Here is an 18557-nt window from a genome sequence, read left to right as displayed (position 1 = left end):
CTCTGGCTGGCTGCTGTTAAAACACTGACCCTCTGGCTGGCTGCTGTTAACACACTGACCCTCTGGCTGGCTGCTGTTAACACACTGACCCTCTGGCTGGCTGCTGTTAATACACTGACCCTCTGGTTGGCAGCTGTTATCACACTGACCCTCTGGCTGGCAGCTGTTAACAAACTGACCCTCTGGCTGGCTGCTGTTAAAACACTGACCCTCTGGCTGGCTGCTGTTAACACACTGACCCTCTGGCTGGCTGCTGTTAACACACTGACCCTCTGGCTGGCCCTCCCATGATAGAAGAACAACTGACACTTACGTTTCAGGAGCATTCCTTTAGAGTAAAACCATAGCCTCATGCAGAGAGAGAGAGATACATCATCCCATATATAGCACACACATAATCCCTTCCCCCTCCCAGCCTTGCCACTATACCTAGTCCTGATGGTTGGATGCATGGTGTTGGTAACACTAAGGTTTCTGATTTGATTCCCTATGGGCCATATATGTGTCATAATGATTAGCATAAATTGCTATGTGTAAAACCGTATTTTCCATGTGCAAGGAATACTTTTCATCATTACTTCCACTGTGATTTATATGGAAAAATACGTCACATTAAAAGAAGAGTAGACTATGCATCTCAGCCTGGCTTTCTCCAATACATCTCTTGTTTCATCTACTACATCACGCACACACATACACACACGCACACACGCACACACGCACGCACGCACGTACGCACGTATCTGAAGTTGACTATCTGAGGTTGACAAACTGAGGTTGACTATCTGAGGTTCACTATCTGAAGTTGACTATCTGAAGTTGACTATCTGAGGTTGACTATCTGAGGTTGACTATCTGACGTTGACTATCTGAAGTTGACCATCTGAGGTTGACTATCTGAGGTTGACTATCTGAGGTTGACTATCTGAGGTTGACTATCTGAGGTTGACTAACTGAGGTTGACTAACTGAGGTTGACTAACTGAGGTTGACTAACTGAGGTTGACTAACTGAGGTTGACTATCTGACGTTGACTATCTGAGGTTGACTAACTGAGGTTGACTAACTGAGGTTGACTATCTGACGTTGACTATATGACCTTGACTATATGACCTTGACTATCTGAGGTTAACTATCTGAGATTAAATATTTGAAGTTCACTATCTGAGGTTAACTATCTGAGGTTAATGGATCGGTGTCCATTCCACGGGACGGTTGAGCTAAAGTAGGCTTATGCGATTTACATGAGGTTGTAAGTAACAAGACATTTTCCCAGGACATAGACATATCTGATATTGGCAGAAAGCTTAAATTCTTGTTAATCTAACTGCACTTTCCAATTTACAGTAGCTATTACAGTGAAAGAATATCATGCTATTGTTTGAGGAGAGTGCACAATTGGATCAGTCTAAAAAGTTGCACATACACAGATGCCATCTAGTGACCAAAATCTAAATTGCACCTGGGCTGGAATAATGCATTATGGCCTTTCTCTTGCATTTCAAAGATGATGGTACAAAAAAATACAAAAGAAGGTTGTTTTATCTTTGTATTATCTTTTACCAGATCTATTGTGTTACATTCTACTACATTCCTTTCACATTTCCATAAACTCCAAAGTGTTTCCTTTCAAATGGTACCAAGAATATGCATATCCTTGCTTCAGGTCCTGAGCTACAGGGAGTTAGATTTGGGTATGTCATTTTAGGCTAACATTTTTAAAAAAAGGGGCTAATCCTTAAGAGTAAAACTATTTGAGGTTCACTATCTGAGGTTCACTATCTGAGGTTCACTATCTGAGGTTCACTATCTCTGGTTCACTATCTCTGGTTAAGTGTGTGTGGAGTAATACAGAGTCTTCCTCATAGAAGCACACCTTCAATATATCACATTACAAATGGCCAAGTGTCTAGTACCCTAGAATATAAACTGATGTTACAAACGGATGCTGGACATTAAAACTAAAAATGTCTTGCATGGCTAACGGTGACATTGTGACATTTTAATATGGCCACCCCAGCCCGGGCCCTTCGTTCTGTGTTTTAATGCTGAGCTTGTGAAATATGGATCTAATTATGATGCTATGAGTGACTGAGAAGGTACGTCTCTCCTCCCTCGCAATGGGAGGGAGGGAGAGGGGGAGGAAGGGATGGACACTGGGGGAGGAGGGGAGGGAACTGGGAAGGAAAAGGATGAAGAATGGAGGGAGAAGGATAGAGAAGAGAGTGAGGAAGGGAGGGAGGGGTACTGATGTGCTGGCTGTTATACCTGAATGGCATACAACATATGTCCTTTGTCTATAATCCACCTTCCACCCCTCCTCCACCCATGCTGGAATGCTGGTCCCTGGGAAATGATGCTCATGACTCTCCCTGCCAGACCTCAACAGACGCTGGGGATCATTCAGACCTCAGTCTGGGGCCCGACAGCATGGCCACATGGGTTTCTGTTATACTGCCTTCCCATAGGGAGAAAACAAAAGAGAGGGAGAGGGATGGAGAGAGAGAGAGAAAATGAGAGGGAGAGAAAGAGAGAGAGAGAGGGAGACAGCTAAATAATCTGAGCCTTGCAGTTCTGTTAGGCAAGGAAGCATGAGAGAGAGCATGAGAGAGAGAGGAGGGGGCGAGAAGAGTGACAGTGATAGAGAGCAATTGAGTGTGTGAGAGAGAGGAGAGAGAGAGAGAGGGTGGTTACAGCATGCATTCTCGAGGAGAGAAAGGAGGACAGCAATTACTATATCTAACACCAATCGGCTTTTTCCTGGGACTGGGTTAGCTAGCCAGCTGCTCCCTTCTCTCTCTCTCTCTCTCGCTCTCTCCCTCTCTCTATCCCTCTCACTCTGTCTGTCTCATCTGTTATATGATTGATCCGGTGGAGGATGCTGAAGTTCCGTGCGGACCGGAGGGTTAGGTAGGTAGGGGGACAGCGGAGTGGCCGAGGCTGGGGGAAAGTGGTCTCTTCTGGGGCTGCCTGGCAACATGGTGGCGGGAGAGGGAACCAGAAGCTGGAGGTCAGAGAGTACTGCAATGCAGTGCTGCTGTAGAGAAAGCACAAATATCTGGTTTATGGCTTTTATTGGGAAGTTGTGTGAGGCAGGAACTGATACAGTAGATCTGATGTGTGTATAGGAATGTGTGTGTGTGTGTGTGTTTGTTTGGGCTATGGCTTGATTTTCATACTAGCGTAAGTAGCCTATCAGGAATGGCTAAACACTGCTAGCATGTGTTCACCCTATAACGTGACTACCTCAGAGGACAGTCAATGGAACTAGTCCATTGTTTTTGTAGTCATGTTGGAGTCCAGTTTGTGGTCATATTAAGGACACTGATGTTACCGTATGCTGTTTAGCCATTTGCTTTTCCATATGTAGAAGCAGGCAGTGATGCGGTCTCTCTCTATATAGGTTTGTAGGTTACGCATGAACAGGCATGCTCAGTCTCAGGACCCTCTGAGACCAAGTCTCTCACACACACACACACACACACACACACACACACACACACACACACACACACACACACACACACACACACACACACACACACACACACACGTGCGTCAGCAGCAGCTTGTCCTGTCCCCGTGCCTAGGCAGGCTGTAGTAGGTTTGTCAGGGGGTTGTTATGGTTAGCTGCACACAGGCAGAAGTGCTCTGGTGTGTGTTCCTTTGACATCAGGAGGTGCATGCCTTCTGTCTGACTGTGCTCTTGGCTGGCTGCCCTTGTCCTCTCTACCTATCATTGTGTGTGTGTGTGTGTGTGTGTGTGTGTGTGTGTGTGTGTGTGTGTGTGTGTGTGTGTGTGTGTGTGTGTGTGTGTGTGTGTGTATGCGTGTGTGTGTATGCGTGTGTGTGTATGCGTGTGTGGAGTATACCATGATTGTCTGCATGGCAGGGTCTGGGCCAGATGCCACTAACATTCTATCATCCAGTAGTGGACAGAGGCAGAGCCAGATCCAGAGACCGAGGCAGACAGGCTGTGGGGGTGGAAGTGTTCTGCCCTGCTTTACATAGAGCGGTGTTCTTCAAACCTGGTTCTGGACACCCACAGGGGTTGCAAGCTTTTGTTCCAACCCAGCACCAAAACATCTGATGCAGCTAATCAATGAATTCTCAAGAGTAAGTAGCTGGATGTGTTACATGTATTGATGGGCTGGAACAAAAGCCTGCACACCCTCTGGGCCCAGGAACAGTGCCTAAGTATAGTGTACGGCAAATGCCTACCATATTATTCCTGTCCTCGTCAAAGGGTCAAGGCCCTGCTTCAGGCCCTGCTCCAGGCCTAACTAGGTGCAGTCCTGAGGCTGTACTATGAACTATCCTCACAGACTTGCCATGTTCTATCTCTTTGCCTTGGGCCTACAATATGTGTCCTCTTCGGCTGTAAAACTAGTAGGCTGGCTTCCCTCAGGCCTTGGATGAGTAGAGAGAAGCTTTCAGATTATGGACCATAGCCTATATGTTTAGGTGAGAAGGGTGTGTTCCTATAAACATCTTTCTGACTCCAGGCCTTTCCTCAGGTCCTAACAGTCTAAGCAGCCCCTTCACTTGATCAGCCCTCATGTCTAGTAGCTACATTCAGCCTTCCTTTCTGACCAGCAGCAGGTGAATTCCGCAGGCAGTTTAGGGGGAACACACTCCTGTATGATTTATAAATACACTTAAGAGATGAAGGGCTCTGTTTTTGGTTTGGCATTAAGCCAGCGCAATTGTCAAACGCACGCCAGTTTGCAATTTTGACCTGTAAAAGCTGGCACTCTTCTATTTTCAAACCGTAGCGCCAGGATTGGTAATTTACCTGTCTTATATGAGTTTCCTTGCGCCAAAGTGGGAGGGGTGGCAATATCTGAGGAATGTCCTTAAGAATGTGTGCCAAAGTGGCAATTTCAGTATGCGCTGGTGGGGACAGTTAACACCAACCGAAAGCTGGTCTAGGCTATTACACTGTTTTAACCAGCTCCTGTTATTATTGTGGATGTGTGTAAAATCCCTCCATGTAGACTATATGCCCAGCATGGAACGTGAGGTGAGATAATCCGGAGATACTCTTATTTAGAAACATTTCAGTTATTTTCCTGTAACAATTGCTTGTTTTCAGTTTAATTTGATTACAAATCAAGCCATAGTAGGCTACCCTTACCCTAATGCAGCGGAAGCTGGTTCAACAGCAATGTGCCTATACTCGTTGAAGCCAGTTACAACAATGTTGACTGTTTACACTCCAAACACATTGAGCAATGTTGACCAGGAGCAGAATACTCCGTGCCCCCAGCCAAACTGGAGTTGATAACAATGCGAAGACCGTCCTTCAATAACCGACACAACTTGAGACAAAGGAATGCAGTATTAAAGGGCCATTCTACCACTTTTTAACCTCATTGACATGCTCTCCAACACCATACCAGTGTCTACATATGTGAAAACAGCACATTTCTATGTTTTGTAAAATCTACCTGATGACATCATCGAAAGTGACAGTTCTTTTTCTTCTTTCAACCCTACTCTGTGATGTCACAGACAAGCATTTTTCACAGATAATTGAAACGCTCTGTTTTTACATATTTAGACACTGGTTTGGTGCTGGAGATCATTAATATGAGGTTGAAAAGTGGCAGAATTGCCCTTTAAGCCACGGAATGCCTTAACTCGCTAGTGAGTGGCCAGTGGCCAAGGTATCATCACACCTACAACTTGATTATTCATCAAAACCCAGCCCTTTTCCGCCACCACCAGCTATTGTGCTCATAATTCTGTGTGTGAAAATAATACAAAATATTCCTGACACACCCCCTGACCTATAGCACTACCAGCAGAGCTTAGATGTACCATTGCATTAGATTTGTTAAAATAGAGCCACAAAAGTGATCCACTGGTATCTTTCACATACAAAAGTGCTGTTCGTTTAGCATAGGGGTCAATCTATGTGTACCGTATGTGTGTGAGCGGAGCAGGTTATGTCTATGTGTGCATGTGCGACGTGTGTGTGTGTGTTTAGGTATGCATGCAAGTATGTTCATGACTGTACATGACTGGGTGTGTAAGGGTTTACATTTGTTTGTATCAGTGGAGGCTGGTGGGCGGAGACAAAGGAGGCTTATTGTAATTACAGTTTTTTCCAACTGCTTACACACGTTTTCAAAACTGGTCTCCTTTTTTCAAAATTCTACACACAATTCCCAAAACTGCACACACAAAATGCAAAATGCCTCACATCTCCTTTAAAATGTAACACTGCATTCAAAATGCCATAAACACATGTCAGAATGAAGCATTTGTATCAAATGGCAAACACTGCTTTCATAATAGTACATTTGTGGATATACCATGTAAACACTGTTGTTCTAAATCTAAAGCTCTTTGGTCTTTCATAGGCTTATATCTACATTTCGATACAATGTTCTACAGTGAAAGTAATCTGCTGAGAGGGGTAACAATTACACTGTAAACACCAATGCAATGTAGAAACAGAAAATATTTATTAGGCCAAATATTACTGTTGTATACAGTAGCATACAACAAAACCATAAACATATGTAAAACAAAAGTATATTCCTTAGAATACAGTAAAGAACACAATTGTGTGTGTGGGGTCCCAGGGGGGCAGTCCAGGAATTGGTAGGGGGGGGGGGCAGTCACCAGTGCTAAGCTACGCTTCATCTCTTCTCCGGGCTGGGTCTGGCCACAATACTTCGTCCACATCACAAGATACGTTTTCTCTTGCCAAACATCGATGGAAGTATCTCCTAGCATGGCGTATCCAACCTTGGACAGAGGCAACCTCTATGTCACCACATGCGTCCTCCATTGCCTGGAGAAGCGGCATGCAGGCATAGGGTTGGCGATCATAAACTTTCCAGCGCCAGGCTGAGAAGAATTCCTCTATGGGATTTAGAAAAGGTGAATATGGGGGTAGGTACAAAACTACAAATTGTGGATGGGTGGCAAACCAGTTTTGGACCAGAACAGCCCGGTGAAAACTAACATTGTCCCATAAAACCACAAATCTAGCAGGCTCCTGATCTGGATCAGGGACAAGCATTGTGTAAATTGCATCCAGAAAAGTGAGCATATGGCTGGTGTTGTACGGACCCAGTGTGGCATTGTGATGGAGGACCCCGTTTTGAGTGATGGCAGCACACATAGTTATATTACCCCTACGCTGTCCAGGGTCATTGGTAATTGCCCTCTGTCCTATTACATTTCTTCCGCGGTGCCTGGTTTTGGTGAGGTTGAAGCCAACCTCATCCACATAAATAAATTCATGGCGAATTACATGGGCATCCAGCTCCAATACTCTCTGTAACAGACAAAATAATATACAGATTAGTAAATTTGGTATGTCTGAAGTACAGGAAGTAGTGTTGCATACATACCTCTACAAAGTCATGTCGCATATTCTTGACTCTGTCAGAGTTTCTCTCAAATGGCACCTTGTAAAGTTGTTTCATCGTCACTCGGTGCCGTTGGAGGATACGTTGTATGGTCGACAGGCTTACAGCATTGATGTTGTTAAATATGGTGTCACTATTCAAGATATGCTCTCTTATCTCTCGAATCCTAATTGCATTGTTGGCCAAAACCATATTTATAATTGCAGTCTCTTGTACATCTGTAAACAAGCGTCCTCGTCCTCCATGATGTCTTTGCCTTTCCACTCTGTACAGAATTCAAACACAGTATGTGTTCAGCATAGGAACTGTAAACAATGTACAAAAAAATGTAGTACAGCATGATAACCAACCTCATTCATTCAATGCAGTTCAGTAAATGGATGGCTTAGAGTTACAAATGTTTATGCAAAACTATGCAGTCATACGTATTTTACAGTACATTACTGTAATGCTAAAATAGTCATTAGATAGTTGCATACCTGTTCTCATTTCTGAAGGTTCGAATTATGGACGCCACTGTAAATCGACTCAAGTTGGGCTGGACTCTCAGTCCAGCCTCTCTCATGGTCAAACCGTGGTTGATCACATGATCAACAAGTGTTGCCCTAATCTCATCAGAGATGGCTCTTCTTCCTTCTCTTCTTTGCCCTCGTCCTCTTCTTCCTCTTCCTCCTACTCCTCCTCCTCTTCGTCTTTGAATTTGTCCTTGTTGTTGTCCCCTGCCTCTCCCTCCTACTCCTCTTGCTCTCTGTCCATTGTTGGCATACATTGTTCAAAACAGGTAATCTGACCTTTGACCTATTTATAGGCCTATACTACAGTAAAGCAGTGATTGGTTAGTGATCAGTTAAGCAATTAGTGTTTGCACATGTTAGGAGTGTGTGTGTGACCTGGTGAATAAGTAGCATTTTGATTGGTTGTGTTTGGAAAAGGAAAGCAAGTCACTTCCTGTTAGATTTTTGTGTTCTAGGTAGAGAATTGTGTGTAATGTTTTGAAAAAAGTGTTTTATGCAATTGACAACTGAGCTTATGGTTTTGGATATTTGGTGTGTAGTTTTGCACTTTGAGTGAGAGGTTTCAAAAATCGTGTGACATGAAAAGATTTTGTGTGTAAGCAGTTGGAAAAAACTGTAATGGAATGGTGTAATAATGGTTTGATACCATTCCAGTCCAGCATTACGATAAGCCTGTTCTACAGTATATCTACAGTATGCCCTCCAGCCTCCTCTGGTTTGTGTTCATGTGACTGAGCCAGGTTGTGTTTGTATTGAATCAAGTCCACAGTAGAAGTAGCCTGGTTGATCAGATTAAATATTGAATAGAGTTCATTATATCTCTGGTGAGGAGAATTTCTGGGGTGTCAGACCCACAAAGGGAGGCAGGGTACCACACTGCACTGCTCTACCTATAAAACATTGGATATTTACCACTGGTTAGATTACACTGTACAGCAGAAATAAGAGACGTGCACGCACGCACGTACACACGCACGTACACACGCACGCACACACACACACACACACACACACACACCGGTTGTAAAATCAATAGCAGATCACAGAAACATATCCACACCATACTAGACCACATTAGACCACACTAGACCACACTAAATGACACTAGACCACACTAGACCACACCACACTAGACCACACCACATTAGACCACACTAGACCACACTAGACCACACTAAATGACACTAGACCACACTAGACCACACCACACTAGACCACACCACACTAGACCACACTAAATGACACTAGACCACACAAGACCACACCTCACTAGACCACACTAGACCACACTAGACCACACCACATTAGACCACACTAGACCACACCACACTAGACTAGACCACACTAGACCACACCACATTAGACCACACTAGACCACACCACACTAGACTAGACCACACTAGACCACACCACATTAGACCACACTAGACCACACCACACTAGACTAGACCACACTAGACCACACCACACTAGACCACACTAGACCACACCACACTAGACCACACTAGACCACACCACACTAGACCACACTAGACCACACCACACTAGACCACACTAGACCACACCACACTAGACCACACCACACTAGACCACACCACACTAGACCACACTAGACCACACCACACTAGACCACACTAGACCACACCACACTAGACCACACTAGACCACACCACACTAGACCACACCACACTAGACCACACTAGACCACACCACATTAGACCACACTAGACCACACTAGACCACACTAAATGACACTAGACCACACCACACTAGACCACACTAGACCACACTAGACCACACTAGACCACACTAAATGACACTAGACCACACAAGACCACACCTCACCAGACCACACTAGACCACACTAGACCACACCACATTAGACCACACTAGACCACACCACACTAGACTAGACCACACTAGACCACACCACATTAGACCACACTAGACCACACCACACTAGACTAGACCACACTAGACCACACCACACTAGACCACACTAGACCACACTAGACCACACTAGACCACACCACACTAGACCACACCACACTAGACCACACTAGACCACACCACACTAGACCACACTAGACCACACCACACTAGACCACACTAGACCACACCACACTAGACCACACCACACTAGACCACACCACACTAGACCACACCACATTAGGCCACACTAGACCACACTACACTAGACCACACTAGACCACACTATATAGACCCTCCTACTGAGTCCGATGGAAAGAGGAGCTGAACGAGAACTCATATTGTTGTGTCTTGCCCATCATATTGATGGAGGGCGGCATACAATTGTCACAGCGTCGTCCAGGTTAGGATTTGGCCGGGGTAGGCTGTCATTGTAAATAAGAATTTGTTCTTAACTGACTTAACTGACTTGCCTAGTTAAATAAAGGTTAAATAAAAAAATCACTATATCATGCTGACCACTCGCCATACTCTGCTGCTGTTGTATAATGAAACAGTTCAGGGTTGCTGTGACGTCAGGAATCAACATGATTGATAAGCTATCGATCAGCTGCTCTCATCATGTCTGACAGCTTGACAGCATGGGTCCACCAATATTCACCTCTCTTTCTTTTTCTCTTTTTCTTCCTCTCCTCGTCTCCAGCCAAAATGACCTGAGTGGACCAGCTGGACAGCCAGTGAGCCAGATCCAGCTGGAGGAGACTGGAACCATTCACACATACATAACGTGAGTACAACATTAATCTGACTTTGATACAACCTTACCGTAACCTAACCTTGAACAATAAAGACACACCTAACGTAAGTGCAAGATTAATCTAACTTTGATACAACCTAACCCCAACCTAACCTCGACCAATAAACACATGCCTGACATGAGTACAAACCAGTTATAACCATAATCTTAACCAACATAACCCTAAACAGACTGATTCACAAACAGCTGACGTGACTACAATCCAACCTCAACCTTAATACAACCTTTTTTTCTCTCTTTTTAAAAAATAATTATTTATTACAGAAAACACAAGAAAGGGGTAACATTAAAGTATTAGAACATGATGGACAAACAATACAGCATCAAGACACTATCAAACATGTATCAGTCTTTCAACAGAGCCATCCTTATGTGTGAGGGTGCGTGTGCATGATAGTGATATAAAATATATGTCATAGTTTCTTTTTCATGATCACAATCTTGTGAAGCCCGAACCCTTCAATATCCCCCACAGTTCCCCAATAGCTGTCTCTCAACCATTCAAGACCCATCCCACAGTCCCCCCCCCAGGAAAAAAACAAACAATTAATTCCATTCCCCACCCCCAACAACCAAGAGAATGAACTAAAGAGAAAAAAGGAAAAGACAGAAGAAAACAGCAAACAACAATGCAATTTTTTTAAACAAAATAATACATTTAAAACAAAGGACATCAAGGACAACTGAAATCATAACAGCAATGCCTACTTTATATGTTTGTGTGCATGTCTGGCGCTATTACATGTATGTGTGTGTTCTTGTATGTGTTTATTTGAATGAGAGTGTGTGTATATGCATGTGTACAAACACCTGCACGGCATCAGCCTCAGGCAAACCGGCATTAGTTGTAAAAACACTGCCACTTAGTGTCATTCAAATGTACTTTTATTATGTTTTATTTTTACTTTTTTTCCCCTTTATCTTTTGACCAACATTCTCTCTCTCACACAGCAACTCCACTCCCACTTGTCTCCAATTCCACATACCAACCCTCAGCTTCCCTCAGCCCATCCCATCTATCTCTGCTGGGGTCAATTTTAGATCAATGCTATGCATTTTCAGCCATTCCTGAACCTGAGACCAGAAACAGGCTACCTGAGGGCAATACCAGAATAAATGGTCTATTGATTCTGTATCCTCACAACAAAATCTGCAGAGCTTCGGTGATTTTATGCCCCAAATACTCAACATTTTGCTGGTGGCAAGAATTCTATATAATAACTTTAACTGAAAAGCACGGAGTCTTGAATCTTGCGTTGTTTTATATATCAACTCATACACCCTGTACCATGGAATCGGTACATCAAAAATCTCTTCCCAACTATTTTGCAATCTGTATGGCACAGTTGTCAACATCCTGGTCCTCAAATGAAACTGGTATACTTTCCTATTTATGCTATTTTTATTCCTCCACCAGTTTTGATCCTTTATATTGAGCAGACAGACCAGTTTCCTACCTCCTCCCGCTGCCATCCGCCTCCTCCATTTTTGGGGCAATGCCGTAATCAATTGGTTGCACTCTTGGATTGAGCAGACCTTCCCGTACAATTCTGATAACTCCATGAAGGACATAACTCTACCATTACAATTTACAATTTCATTTAAGAACAAAACACCCTTTTCAAACATCTTTCCCATAAATACAGGTATTTTATCAACCAGCACATTTGAGTTCAGCCATAATATTTGTTGTAATATTTGTTCTATCTTTTCAGGGGGATAAAATTGAAATTGTAGCCAGCTCTGCAATACTTGTTTGAAAAAGACAGATACTTTGAAAAAAGTATCATTTTCAATTAATCGAAAATGAGACATGGCAATCTTGTAACGCTCGTCAGTGGAAGAAGGAGTAGACCAAAGCGCAGAGTGGTACGTGTTCATGATGTTTATTATACTTTGAACACTGAAACAAAAGAACAAAGTAGAACAAAACGCAACAGCTCTGTCAGGTGAACACACCAAACAGAAAACAACTACCCACCCCAACCCTGTGGGAAAAGGCTACCTAAGTATGGTTCCCAATCAGAGACAACGATAGACAGCTGTCCCTGATTGAGAACCATACCCGGCCAAAACAAAGAAATACCAAAACATTAAAAAAAGGACATAGAATGCCCACCCTAGTCACACCCTGGCCTAACCAAAATAGAGAACAAAAACCTCTCTATGGCCAGGGCATGACAAATCTGCACAAAGGCAAAAAGGCTATTTTTAAACAATGCATTTTGCTTTTCTTATTAATCTACTTGAGAACCATTTAGGGTTCAAATAAAACTTTTGAATGAGTGAAGCTTTTATAGAGAGGTTTAGTGCTTTAATATTTTATAATCTCAACCCACCCAATTCATATTCATTATATAGATAGGCTCATTTTATTTTGTCTGGTTTAGCGTCCCAGATAAAGCAAAATATATTTTGCTCATATGATTTGAAAAACGAATCATCAGGAGTAGGCAGTGCCATAAGTAAGTGAGTAAACTGAGATATGACTAAGGAGTTAATCAGGGCAATTTTTCATAAAATTGACAGGTATTTACCTCTCCATGGTTGCAGGATCTTGTCTATTTTTACAAGTTTTCTATTGAAATTCATTGTGGAGAGCTTATTTATATATTTTGTGATATGAATACCGAGTATGTCTACTTCACCATCAGCCCATTTTATAGGTAAGCTGCAAGGTAATGTAAAAGTTGTATTTTTTAAGGAGCCAATACGTAATATTGTACACTCATAATTAGGTTTTAGTCCAGAGAGTACAGAAAAGTTATCTAGATCTTTAATGAGACATTGCAGGGATCTAGCTTGCGGACTTAACATAAAACGTGAGTCATCAGCGTACATGGACACCTTTGTTTTTAAGCCTTGGATTTCTAATCCTCTAATGTTGTTAATGGTTCTGATTTTAATAGTTAGCATTTCGATGGCCATAACGAATAGATATGGTGACAGCGGACATCCTTGTTTAACTCCTCTTGACAGTTCATAACTCTCTGAGAAGTAGCCATTATTTACTTTATTTTACACCTGGGGTAGCTATACATTGTTTTTACCCATTTTATAAGAGAATTACCGAAATTGAAAAAATCCAGGCATTTATAAATAAAATCCAATCTTACTTTATCAAATGCCTTTTCAAAACCACTATAAATACCATTCCTGTCTTCTTATATGTTTCATGATTTTCTATTATTTCTAGTAGTTGTGGTATATTATCTCCAATGTATCATCCATGTAAAAAACCTGTCTGATCAGGATGAACAATACCTGGTAAAACCCTTTTAATTCTGAGTGCTATTTATTTTGCTAGTATTTTTGCATCACAGCATTGAAGTGTAAGGGGCCTCCAGTTTTTTAGATAGACCGGGTCTTTATATTTGCCATCTGGGTCTTGTTTTAATAATAGAGAAATCAGACCTTCTTGCTGAGTACCTGACAGACTACCATTTCTATAGGAGTAGTTAAAACAATCTAACAATGGAGCTTTTAGTATATCAAAAAATAGCCCTGGGGTTTTTCGAGACTGAAAGGATTTAATAACCTCAAAAAGTTATTCCTCTGTAATTTGGCCTTCGCACTGATCTTTCTGTACATTAGTTAATTTTCAATTTTTTATATTATTTGGAAAGAATTCCTTACCGTAATCTTCATTCAGTGGGAGAGGATGAGACGGAAAAGAGAACATCTGCCTAAAATAATTAGCTTCCTCTTTTAAAATATCATTCGGAGAATCATAGATGACTCTGTCTTCAATAACGAGTTTCTGCAAATTCTTTTGTTAGCGTTCCTGTAATGGAGATTCAGGGAGAATTTTGTACATTTTTCTCAATATTCCATACAGTTTGCTTTATTTTTGTAATAGATTACATTAGATCGTTCTTGAATAAGTTGCTCAACTTCTTTTTGTTTTTCCTCTAACTTATTTTGTATCTCTGTAGTATCATTTTTATTGCTATCTACCTGTACTATTAGTTCATGGATTTCCCTTGATAGTCTTGTTTCATTAGCCAGAAACTGCTTTTTTATTATTGATGTATATTGAATTGAAGGTAAATTTAAAGGTATCCCAAACAATAAGGGGATTTGCTGAACTTAAATTATACTGGAAAAATTCAGTTATAAATTATTTTGTCTTAGTTAAAAATAAATTGTCCTCCAGTAAACTTTGATTAAATTTCCAATATCCCTGTCCACGTGGAAATTTATAAGAGTTGTGTGAATGCCAATTAGATGATGATCCAATCGCATTCTGTCTCCTATTAAAACTTTTTTGACCTTTGATGCAAGAGAGAAAGAGACAGGGAAGTAGTCAAGATGACTAGCTTGATTAAGTCTCCTCCATGTATATCTCACTAGGTCTGGGTTTTTTAGTCTCCAGATATCCACTATTTCTAATGTGTCCATAATATTTGTGATTTCCTTAAGGGCATGGTGATGATAGTTTGTAGAGTTATTACCTTTATGGTCCATTGAGGTACTTAACACTGTGTTATAGTCTCCTAACATAATGATGAGATCATTTGTTGCCTGTAAGTTCAATACATTTGTATAAATGTTTTTGAAGAAGTGTGGATCATCCTGATTTGGACCATATAGATTAATGAGCCAAATCTCTTTTTCGTCCACTTTCATTTTCAAAAGGATCCACCTTCCTTGCGAATCATTCCTGATTATTTGCACCTTCAAATCGAAATGTTTGTTAATTAATATCATCACACCCTTTGAGTTCCTTTGTCCATGAGAGAACATTATTTCACCACCCCATTCTTTTTTCCACGCAACTTCATCTAAGGATGTAGAGTGAGTTTCCTGTAAACAGTATATGTTATATTCCTTTTCTTTTAGCCATGTAAAGACTGATCTTCTTTTTTTATAATCTGCCAAACCATTACAATTATAACTGGCTATACTTATTTCAGCCCTTACCATAACTAGATACTATTCTCAGTCTAAATTGACCATAAGTAGTGCTTGTAAAGTTACTGCCATCAGAGGTATTACGAAGGTCAAAACTAGAGCTTTCAAATGTCTGATATTTAGAATTCAAGAAATAGGTTCTAGCAATATTTTTTTTATTGCTTTGCCTGTTTGCCTGTAAGCCAATGCCACAGATGTTAGAAAATTGATACAAATTATGTGTGTGACAAATCTGAGTAGGTTGATGTGTATGATATTGGATATGATATAATGAGAGTGTGTATGATGTCTGTATAAGAGTAAGACTATAATGTGTGATGTCTAAATAAATAATAACTCTGCCAATTTGCATGTTTGAGTGTCTATGTGTGTAACATGTAGTGCGTATAGCCTTAATATTCATAATTGTAATCCATATCGTATCACCATCATAGTTGCATCATAATTACCTTTAACGTAATTGAAAAACACATCCCAGCATTTCCATAGCAATTGACGAGATCAGGTGTGTGTGTGTGTATGTATAAATCCGTATGTGAAAGCAAGCATGTAGTTAAGTACGTGTGTGTTCATATCCACTTCATAATGTTCAGATATTTTAAACAGTTCCTTCTTTTTTTTCGTAACCTGAAGTCCCTGTAGAATTTAGTACAGCCACGGTGTTATGGAGCTGTTTCGAATAGCTGTCCATCTATAAACAGTTTGTCCACACCATCCATCCTTTGTTGTCTTTGTACCGATACAGTCTCTTACGACATTCGTTTATCTCCTTTAGAAATTGGTCATTGAGACCGAATTTGGTCCCTTTAAGCTCCCCTGCTTTTGATCAGCTCCTTTTGTTGGTAGTGTTCAAATTTTGCGATGATCGTTCGAGGACCCTTGGTCTTGTCGCTCCGAGCTCCAAGTCTGTGTGCTCGGTGGAAAGCCACCTTGTTTACAGTCTCTATAGGAAGTTTCAATGCGGATTTTATGAATTCTCTGATCGCCCTCTCTGGATTATTGGATGCGTCCTCAGGAATACCAGAAAAAAAATGATTTTCACGCATGCTACGACTTTGTATGTCTAGTAGCGTCTCCTTTATCACCCTGTTTTTCCTGAGTAGACAATCCATGTTGGAATCGTGTATTTTTACATTGGCTGTGAGTGTCTTGTTTTCTCTTTGGAGCTTGAGAATTTCACTCTGGCTGAACTCCAAACTCCCCAGCCCTGCTACCTCCTCAAACAACTTTTTGATTGTTGCATGGATTCCAGCCAGAGCACTAGCCTCTACCTCAATGGTAAGTAAATCGTCCGTGTCTGTAGATTAATCTGTTTTTCTTTTTTTTGTCAGGTTTCAGTTATTTTGTGAAGTGGTCGGATCTTTCCATGTATGTTGTTCCTCCATAGCGTAAAGCTGTTGGTAGTCATCGATTTCCCTCAGGATCTGCTTGGTATACAGATTGGCTCTATACTGGAACCAGTTGTTTTACGAAAAGATAACAATGAGTCTTTCCCACGATGACGACAGGTGGCTGTAGTACAGCCAGCTAGCACTCGCGGAATCCACGCAACAACAAAAAAGAACACAAACTTGCAGTCCCAGCCGTAAAGGCTGACCGCGTTGTGGAATCCTTAGTAACAAAACTTTAGTTCGGATTAAAATCGATTTAATGAAAACGTTTTAATGTAAACAACAAACCGACTGTAGACAGTACAGTATCCTGTTGCAACCTAATCGTGACCATATAACAACACAACTTTAAAACCTACACATACCGTGTACAGTTACTACATTGAGTAAAACCTTACTTTAACCTAATGTGAACCTCTACACCATGGTTTCCCAACAGGCGACCTGTGGGCCAAATTTGGCTCATGTGTGATTTTGGCCCCCCAAGTTTTCTGAGCAAAAATAAATACATATTTTATTTTTATTTTTGGGGGACTGTAAAATCACCAGCAAATTATCTCCAAGTGACTTTAATTTGGAGATAATTCCCACGCATTATAGAGAGATTTATGTGATCGTATACAAATGTAGGCAATGTTTAAAATGATTATGTTTTAGTCAAATAATATATTTGTTTGAGCTTCAATTTGCAGTCTACAAATTATTTGTAATTACGTTCTGGCCCCTTGACCATCCGCTCAAGAAAAAAATTGGCCTGCGGCTGAATCTAGTTATTGATCCCTGCTGTAGAGACTTACCCGCAGGGAGTTACTTCAAACTTGAACCCTAATGCCCATGTAACCTTTACTTGTGGTCTGCATCACCAGCAATGCAGAAATATTGCAGAAAACTTGTGAAAAATCTCTGCAGTTCCCTTCAAAGTGTTGCTGTATTGAGATAATAAATGAAACATCCCATTCACTCAGCTGTGCAGCCAACCTAACACCAGATAAAAGAACAGTTGAGACAAACATGATGGTGTCACGCACACAGACAAATGGGCTGCGATATGTGACAGGGAGACACCGTTTGTGTGAGAGGGGACAGAGATGGAATAGAGTAGCAGGTTTCACAGAGTCACTTTGATCACCCCTGTCACTATCAGGGGAATGCACGATGCTATTGTTACAGGAAAGCACTTGAGCTGACGGGAATCAGCAATCTGCTCATTTGCAGAGTACTGGGGTCTGCTAACTCACACCTGGGCTTAGGCACCGAGGACTATGACATTGATACCCCACCCGTAATGTAATATAACGTATAACAGTTATACCAGTAATTCCACATCCCTGACTGCTAGATAAATGCCCCCAGTGGTGTTAAGACAATACTCCCACCCCCTTCATTGTGTGTTCCCCACCACGATCAATACTGAATCGAGCTGATGATGCATTGGACATTAATAATATATGATGTTACCTGCGAAGAGGCTGTGTTTTACTATAAGTTATTCAAAGCGTCAATATAAAACACAGGGGCGAACTCTTACATTGGGGATATTTAGTATTTAGTATTTACCTTCAGTTTACTAGGGGAGTTGATGAAGAACTAGCTTCGCAAAGCCG

The 18557-nt window shown here is 41.5% G+C and overlaps 1 protein-coding gene across 8 annotated transcripts in view; it reads left to right on the top strand.

The window, feature by feature from the left end:
* The window catches only part of LOC115150306 (pleckstrin homology domain-containing family A member 6), a 179434-nt gene that overhangs the window by 74614 nt on the left and 86263 nt on the right, over positions 1-18557 (top strand). For 6 of the 8 annotated variants that reach the window (XM_029693452.1, XM_029693450.1, XM_029693451.1 and 3 more), the window contains exons 1-2: positions 2863-2909; positions 10535-10618. In XM_029693452.1, coding sequence (XP_029549312.1) covers positions 2878-2909; positions 10535-10618 — 116 coding nt within the window. In that variant the 5' untranslated portion in view covers positions 2863-2877. Of the gene's footprint in view, positions 1-2862; positions 2910-10534; positions 10619-18557 lie in introns of those variants that run through there. The other 2 variants (XM_029693453.1, XM_029693447.1) reach the window with 1 other exon arrangement.

Source organism: Salmo trutta, chromosome 16 (assembly GCF_901001165.1).
Source record: "Salmo trutta chromosome 16, fSalTru1.1, whole genome shotgun sequence".
Classification (NCBI taxonomy): domain Eukaryota; kingdom Metazoa; phylum Chordata; class Actinopteri; order Salmoniformes; family Salmonidae; genus Salmo; species Salmo trutta.
The sequence above is the reverse complement of the archived record's forward strand: the minus strand, read 5'-3'. Positions and strand labels throughout refer to the sequence as shown.